General features: G+C 39.9%; 1 protein-coding gene across 1 annotated transcript; it reads right to left on the bottom strand.

Moving 5' to 3' along the window:
• Nucleotides 1-1,207: 1,207 nt before the first annotated feature.
• On the bottom strand, nt 1,208-8,432 carry LOC138309921 (collagen alpha-2(I) chain-like). Its single transcript, XM_069251125.1, has 3 exons — nt 8,093-8,432; nt 1,903-2,372; nt 1,208-1,495 (listed from the first exon to the last, which is right to left on the bottom strand). Exons 2-3 carry the CDS (start codon nt 2,363-2,365, stop codon nt 1,281-1,283), a joined length of 678 nt encoding a protein of 225 aa, XP_069107226.1. The 5' UTR covers nt 2,366-2,372; nt 8,093-8,432; the 3' UTR covers nt 1,208-1,280.
• Nucleotides 8,433-8,949: the final 517 nt, after the last annotated feature.

Raw genomic sequence — 8,949 nt, 5'->3', positions numbered from 1 at the left:
ACATCTGTCAGAAGGTAAGAGAATTCCAAACACATGAATCACTAGCAAAACCCAGATTTGTGCTTGTGCAATGCTTATCTTACTATACGGCAAATATGTTAAGGACATATTTTTTCTGTCTTACTCTATTGATATAGCACTATAAAAAGGGCAACAGTTCCACTATACAAGTAGACACAACACGAACATACCACAGTCTCCCAAAACACGCACCTCGCACCTCACACACGCTACAGGATCTAATTTATCTCAACAATGCCCTCTACATATTACAATAAAAAACGCATTACACTGTCCATATTTCATTATTTTATCATTTTATTGAATAGATCATATAACTCCTAGTCGAGCAGGTAGATGCAGCTGTTATATACTGTAGATGCTATGGGAAATGGGGTCGCAGTGGTCGAGTGACCTTGATATATTACCACAGGGCCTGCAGCTCTGGGTTACTAGTTTGAATCCCATGTAGGGCAGTAACAAGGTACTGACCACAGGAGACCAACTCAATGAAAATAGATGTTGTCATACATTTTTCGTATTCGGTGGATGGACCGGTGAATGTATATATATACTGGTGAGTTTTTTTTGAGAAAATACGAAATTTGAAAAAATTATCAAAAAATCAGGATATTTACTAGACTATAAAACAGAGACATGGTCTAATAAATATCCCGATTTTTTTATAATTTTTAAATCTTTGCAGTCGTTCAAAACATTGGGCAATAATAGGACCAAATAAAATAGACACTTATGAAGGACTATGTGGGAAGCATGTTTAAGAGATTCAAATTCACTGTCCAGTGGTTGATAATACAATATTTGACCAAAAGTTAAAATAGCATCACTTTTTTGATAATTCTCTTAAAGATTAAATGCATTAAAGTATCACACAGGAGGTAAACCCATACCAATAGCGACCTGGGTTCGATAAAAAAGGCATTTTAACTCGGCAAGCCTCACATCATTCAAAATCAACCTTTTACTGTAAAATACTCTGCTGTGAATAATTCATATTTCATTACAAATGAAGTTTTTTGTACTCTATCGATCGCCCTCATCTGTGTAATTCTAAAGCATCCTGCTAGTGTGAAAGGTTCCTTGGTTCGAATCTCGGTCTGACCATGCATTTCATCGCATGTATGAGACGCACAAAGTGAAATACAATAAATAAAAAACAAGTGCTATAGAAGTTGACGTACTTTATTGGTGTCTGTTGATCGCGTTATATTGTCCCCGTGACATAGATATAAAGTACTAAACAGGTAGGTACCTTCCCGCTACCCAGCAGTCGACGTCGTATAGTAAGTAGAGGTTGGGTAAATATGACTGATAGATCCGGAATTTACCAGTCCGCTTCTGTGACCAATATTAGATAATCCGTAGTATCCATAGTTATAGCCGGTCGTAGGGAGGCCTTGGCTGTAGGAGTAATAGTAAGGTGCCTTGGTGGTGTACGTCTTGGTAACTGGTGGGATAACTTCTGTTACACCACCTACAATATATCAATACTTTTGTCATTCCATGCAAAGGCAAAAGAAGTTCAAATCAGGGATGTTAATAATACACCACCTTGATGCAAAGTTTGTGGGATTGTGGTAAGGCTTCTTCAAGTTATCATAGTATTATTCGAGATAAGCAGAACAAAACTATTTATTAATCTGACCAGTAGCAGCAAAACACAAATACAGTCAAACCTGTTTATAAAAAAAATAATGGACAAAGACAAATGGTCCTAATAACCAAGTGGATTTTATACATTGGTTGAATTGTATTGAAACTGGTCCTTTGGGATCCTAGAAAAGTGGTCTTATTAAGTAGATACTCTTTTACAGAGTTGGTCACTAAAGCAGGTTTATTGCTATACTTGTAGGTAAAGCTGTCTTGTTAGTTATAACGTACCATGGGCGATCGGAGGTTGGTAGGGTATGCGACCTATGCCACCCTGGAATAAGGAGAACAACAGCAAGCCACCAAAGACAAGAGCTATCAAAGAAAGAAGATCACCGTCAAATATCTCGGCGTCTTCACCAGGCGGTCCTTGTGGTCCTGTAGCTCCTGTTACACCAGTGGCTCCGGTGGTACCAGTGACCCCGGATGGTCCTGTAGCGCCCGTCGCTCCCGAAGGACCCGTTGGTCCAGTTGGTCCGGTAGGCCCAGTTGGTCCAGTAGCACCAGAAGGGCCAGTTGGTCCTGTTGGTCCTGTAGGACCAGTAGGTCCGGTTGGTCCAGTAGCCCCGGTAGGTCCAGTTGGACCTGTGGTACCTGTAGGTCCAGTTGGACCAGTTGACCCTGTCGGACCGGTGGGACCAGTCGGGCCTGTGGGGCCAGTTGAACCGGTAGAGCCCGGTGGACCAGATGCCATTTTTAATCTGATTCAAAAGTGAGACACAGAAATGTTTACACTTTAAATAGTAACAAAATATTATCAAAATAGCTGATATCGATTATTGCGATCAGATACATTCCACAAAATAGCAACGTTCAGTTCTGACTTATTTGTACATTAATGTTTGGTGGGAAAGTTGGTGGTTGATTTTGCTTATAAAGTAGCCTATAACCAGCTTAGGTGTTAGGTTAAGGACGGCTCTGGATGTGATATCTATCGTATAGGGATGGCCCAGGACGTGATGTCTATCGTATAGGCATGGCTCTGCATGTGATGTCTATCGTATAGTGACAGCCCTGGATGTGATGTCTATTGTATAGTGACGGCCCTGGATGTGATGGCTATCGTGTAGTTTGTTTGTTTGTTTAGTTTTACGTCCTATTAACAGCCAGGGTCATGTAGGGACGTGCCAGGTTTGTTGGTGGAGGAAAGCCGGAGTACCCGGAGAAAAACCACCGACCAGCGGTCAGTACCTGGCAACTGCCCCAAATGGGATTCGAACCCGCATCCCAGAGATGGAGGGCTTGTGGTAATATGTCGGGACATCTTAACCACTCGGCCACCGCGGCCCTGGATGTGATGTCTATCGTATAGTGACGGCCTGAATGTGATGTCTATCGTATAGTGATGGCCCTGGATGTGATGTCTATCGTATAGGCATGGCCCTGGATGTGATGTCTATCGTATAGGCATGGCTCTGGATGTGATGTCTATCGTATAGGGATGGCCCAGGATGTGATGTCTATCGTATAGGCATGGCTCTGGATGTGGGTCTATCGTATAGGCATGGCCCTGGATGTGATGTCTATCGTATAGCGATGGCCCTGGATGTGATGTCTATCGTATAGTGATGGCCCTGGATGTGATGTCTATCGTATAGTGATGGCCCTGGATGTGATACGACAGCCACGTTTTCCTTACAAGAGACTATCTTCCACAATCTTGAACTAAACAGCAAGGTCTTCGTAGCATTTCTTGATATGAAAAAGGCTTTTGACACTGTTTGCTACGCTGGCCTACTGCGTAAGATTTTTGATCTCGGTATCACTGGAAATCTCTTTAACACGATTTGCGATTCCTACACGAATATCCTGAGCTCTTTGACGTGGCACGGAATGACGTCAAAGTGGTTCGCCGTTGAATCGGGAGTTAGGCAAGGTGGAGTATTGTCCACATTATTATACCAAACATTTATCGACAATCTACTTTAACGTTTAGAAAAAAGTAACCATGGTGCGAAAGTGGAAACACTAAATGTTGGAAATCCAACGCTTGCAGATGACATAACGCTGATAAGCACGTCGCCCCGTTCACTCCAAAGTCTACTGAATATTTGTCATGATTACAGTGAAAAGTGGAAATTCGAATTCAATAGCACGAAATGCAAAATTATTGTAATCGGGAATAATACCGCTCGTCAGCTCGACTTCAATTGGATGCTCGGTCCTGTCGATATAGATATAATTTGTTCTCAAGTTCATCTTGGAACTCTAGTATCAACCGGAATGTCCAATGTGGAACGTGTTCGCGCGGCGTGTGATAAAGGAAGAAGAACCATCCGCTCGATCATTGGCATTGGCCCATCCAATTTCATTTATCCGCTCGTCAAGACCAATTTGTACAAAAAAGTGGTTTTGCCATCTGTTCTCTATGGATGCGAACACTGGGTGCAGTTGAGTGTGAGCGATCTTTCACAACTAGCTCGTTTCCAACACTACGCAGCAAAACTTATTCTTTGTGTACACCGGCGATCAAGATCGGACATGATCAAGCCCATGCTTGAATTATTTCGTATATCTGCCGAAATTGACAGAAGAAAGTTGCGTTTCCTTCACCGCACGATTGTATTCCTATTTGAATGTACAAGCAGTAAAACCAGGATCTTCTTGTGGCAAAGGATACCTTCCAGATATCGTTGGAGTTCTTCAAAGATACGAGCTACTCTCATATCTTGACACATACCTCAGGTCATGTTCATTCCCCTCTAAATGTAAATGGAAGTCGATAGTGAATACATGACTGCATGTACCCGTGTGAAAGGTGTTCAGGTAAACGCCCGTGGCTATGACCTGGCAGCCGTCGTTATGACAACACACTCAGTGTCAAATGATAGTGTGTATTGTACACATGACTGAGATGGCCTTGGATTTTCTCGGCACGTGGCGACAACAAATTGTCCGGATTATTGCGGGAATTTATTAACGAAAATTACGTTCCGTTCCCAAAATGGAGTTCCGGATTCGGAATACGAATTTCCGGACTAGTGAGTATAAATAATGTTACGGAAATCCGTTCCCTGACATTTCCGTCCGGATTGTGAGTTTTCCGGACTATCGGCGTCCGGATTATCGCGGGTCTACTGTACCGTAATATCATCTACTGAAAACGCGGCCTTGAAAGTCCGTATGACAAATGATTCAGATTTTGAGATGTTTCGGCAGTGTCATTCATCCTACAAACCGTACGTCATGTTGCAAGCAGCAACATTTTTATTGGATGTTCAGGTAATTTACTCCTTGTGTTCAATGTTGACATTATCAGTCACCCATGATACTATAGTGCGTGTTTTGTGCCTTCAGCACTTCCACGACGCCATAGTTCATTTCTGTGCTAACTGTGATCATTCCAGAGCTCTCCGTGACAGGTTTCTGCAGGAAATCATGACTGAATTTGGACCCAGTGTCTTCACCACTATCTTAAGCAAAAATGACATTTCATTTGCTGGAACCCTTTTAGGCGAAATGGCAGGAGTCCCTTTCCAGGATGCTGCTGATAGAAAGACATACCTGATGAAATCGGCTCGGTTCATCTTGAACGCTTTGCGTTTATTACATCCGTGAAAGTGACTTTGATAAAAATTCATTTAAAAGAGTAATGGCTTGCCTATTACTCTTTTATTTATACTAATTGAACTTCTCTCTTTGTTCTCTTTTTATGTCGATTTATATTGTATCTCCACCTGGAGGAAATAAAGTTTGATGATGATGATGATGATGATGTCTATCGTATAGTGACTCCTGGATGTGATGTCTATCGTATAGTGACCGCCTGAATGTGATGGCTATCGTATAGTGAAGGCCCTGGATGTGATGTCTATCGTATAGTGATGGCCCTGGATGTGATGGCTATCGTATAGTGTCGGCCTAGATGTGGTGGCTATCGTATAGTGATGGCCTTGGATGTGATGTCTATCTTATAGAGACGACCTTGGCTGTGATTTATATCGTATAGTGCTGGCCCTGGATGTGATGTCTATCTTATAGAGACGGCCTTGGCTGTGATTTCTATCGTATAGTGATGGCCCTGGATGTGATGGCTATCGTATAGTGATGGCCCTGGATGTGATGTCTATCGTATAGTGACGGCCTGGATTTGGTGTCTATCGTATAGTGATGGCCTTGGATGTGATGTCTATCTTATAGAGACGACCTTGGCTGTGATTTATATCGTATAGTGATGGCCCTGGATGTGATGGCTATCGTATAGTGACGGCCCTTGATGTGATGTATATCGTATAGTGACGGCCCTTGATGTGATGTCTATCGTATAGTGACGGCCCTTGATGTGATGGCTATCGTAAAGTGACTCCTGGATGTGATGTCTATCGTATAGTGACGGCCTTTGATGTGATGTCTATCGTATAGTGACGGCCCAGCATGTGATGGCTATCGTATTATAGTGAAGGCCCTGGATGTGATGGCTATCGTATAGTGACGGCCCTTGATGTGATGTCTATAGTATAGTGAAGGCCCAGCATGTGATGTCTATCGTATAGTGAAGGCCCAGCATGTGATGGCTATCGTATTATAGTGAAGGCCCTGGATGTGATAGCTATCGTATAGTGACGGCCCTTGATGTGATGTCTATAGTATAGTGAAGGCCCAGCATGTGATGTATATCGTATAGTGAAGGCCCTGGATGTGATGGCTATCGTATAGTGATGGCCTGGATGTGATGGCTATCGTATAGTGAAGGCCCAGCATGTGATGTCTATAGTATAGTGAAGGCCCAGCATGTGATGTCTATCGTATAGTGAAGGCCCAGCATGTGATGTCTATCGTATAGTGAAGGCCCAGCATGTGATGTCTATCGTATAGTGAAGGCCCACCATGTGATGTCTATCGTATAGTGAAGGCCCAGCATGTGATGGCTATCGTATAATGACGGCTCTGGATGTGATGGCTATCGTATAGTGACAGCCCTTGATGTGATAACTATTTTATAGTGACGGGCCTCGATGTTATGGCTATCGTTTAGTGACAGACAGTTTTTTTAGTATAATGTTTTACAAACTTGTCTGATTTGAAAATTTTAAATAGTTATTACATTGTACAAACATGCATAAAAGACAGCGAAAGATGATAGGTCAATCATTCAAGTTATATTAAATTTTACCATTATTACTTTCTATACATCGTTTTTCCCCCTCCTGTCTATGTTTATTCTCTCTCTGTCAGAATATATTGTATAGATAATTGTTTTTGCTGTCATGTTTACTGTATCATAATGTGTTGTGGAGCAGACATTTACTAAGTTGCGATAACCTGTATCTGAGTCGTAGTAAACTACATGTATTTTGTTAAGACATACCCCCTTTTCTTATTTCTGAAGTTTCAATTTTGTCAATACTCGTTTAACTCGATATTTGCGAGATCTCATTTGAAATATATATCTAGTTAAGATATGAAAACTGTTGTTTCGTTTCAACGTTTTTAAAAACAATATGACATACGTTAAGTAAAGCAGATAAATGGCACTACAGAAATACAACCAAAACAATACCATATGTCGATATAACGACCTGTTGAACACAAAACAAGAATTATTCTGTGCGAATTACGAAAATCACAGGTATTGAAAAACGTTTTCAGTGTAAATCGTAATATTGAGTCGCCGCGAAGAGGGGCAATATTCATCAAAAATCAAGTCGCTGAAATAATTAATGTTGATTAACAGTATATGTTAACGCATAAATAAGAATCGATGAAGTGCTTAAATTCCTTATGATACATCGACGTTTAGCAAAACGATTGTTTAAATCTTCATTCGTATTTTATCTACACGCCATCAATGAACATATCTATAAATAAAATCCTGCAAACTTATCATCGTGTCATTTGATTCAGCTATTACAAGTATTCAAAATGCAACATCTCCCACATCAATTTTGTTTACACGAATTTACAAAAACTTAACAACAAGAAAACAATCTACTTATTTCGGAAAGGTCAATTCTCTTCTTATTTTTTTTTATCGGTAACATGACATATTTTTGACATATTTTACGAGACTTATTTTGATAATACTATTATAATGAATCGAAAGTATTTTCGGATATTGTTGGATTAATGATTTTATTTTATATACGGTTACCATATTTTTGTCTAATGAAAACAATGTTGACCAACTCGTCTTCTGTCACCAAAACCATCACTGCCTTCAGCACCATTACTAACGGAACATTTAAACACACACGGCCAATTGTGTGTATATATTGCTTGCTATTTTTTCCTTTCTTTTATCATTTTTTTTAAATTTATTATTTGTGACCACTAATTGTTTGTTCCTGTTATATCTGTTATTTATTTTGCCTTTTGTAAACAAATACATTTACAGTCACTAGTGTATGTGACCTTGCAACTATATAAAGTGGGATTTAATCATTATAAAATTATAATAAATGGCAGATTCCACTATACTCACCACTGTAGCGGACAGGAGGGATTCAGCACCAGTGCTAGACTGGAGAAGGTCGGTGTGGAACAGTTGGTAATGGTTACAGAGCCTTTTATATATGATTATAAACGAAGGAAGCCAATCAGAACCCTTAACATTGAAACCACATCATTTACCACAGGGCATAACCAGTGACCACTGGAGACAAAACTGAACTTTCGTCTGCAAACTGGTTCTTGGTCTGTGGTCTCTTGCTCGTCACGTGATCTCTTCAAGTACTACTTTGACCTGGAGACACAAAGTATTCTGTATTTTCTCTGACGTGCAGTCGAGATATCTAATTTTAAATGTATGGAGATTCTGGAATGATCATTATAATAAGGTTTTTTTTGTTAATCTATTTTGAATTTTTTTCGTCTCCAATCAATGGTTTGCTGGTATATCGCTGAATAACTACAGAATTCTGTAATTATCACATAATTAAATTCCGAAACTCAGTATTTCTAAGTTTTTTTGACGGGAACGAGTTTGGAAATAAAGAGCACATTAATTTTGACGCAATGATAGAAAATAAAATAAATTTTAGGAGAGCACAAGGATTTATGGAAATACAGAATAGAAATCTAACGGTCTAAATAGACATGAAATGAATTTTATATCTCTACAAAGACAGACAGAATGCCAAGACCGAAAACCGTGAAAAATTCGTCAAGGAAAAATAAACGAGAACTTAACAAAATATTTAGAATTTACTGGTCAATATAACACCATTGTTTAAAACATATCTAAACATGAATTAAAAGTAAATAAACAATATGGAATCGAAAGGTTGTCCTGGCTCGATTTTTCTATCATCGGAGATTTTGGACAAAACAAACGTCCCA

Source organism: Argopecten irradians, chromosome 1, assembly GCF_041381155.1.
Source record: "Argopecten irradians isolate NY chromosome 1, Ai_NY, whole genome shotgun sequence".
In the NCBI taxonomy this organism is placed as follows: domain Eukaryota; kingdom Metazoa; phylum Mollusca; class Bivalvia; order Pectinida; family Pectinidae; genus Argopecten; species Argopecten irradians.
The sequence above is the reverse complement of the archived record's forward strand: the minus strand, read 5'-3'. Positions and strand labels throughout refer to the sequence as shown.

Coding starts and splice junctions, on each gene's coding strand:
- LOC138309921 (XM_069251125.1), bottom strand. CDS start 2,365: ATGGCATCTGGTCCACCGGGCTCTACCGGTTCAACTGGCCCCACAGGC. Junction 1,496..1,902: donor CCAACCTCCGATCGCCCATG/GTACGTTATAAC, acceptor GATATATTGTAG/GTGGTGTAACAGAAGTTATC.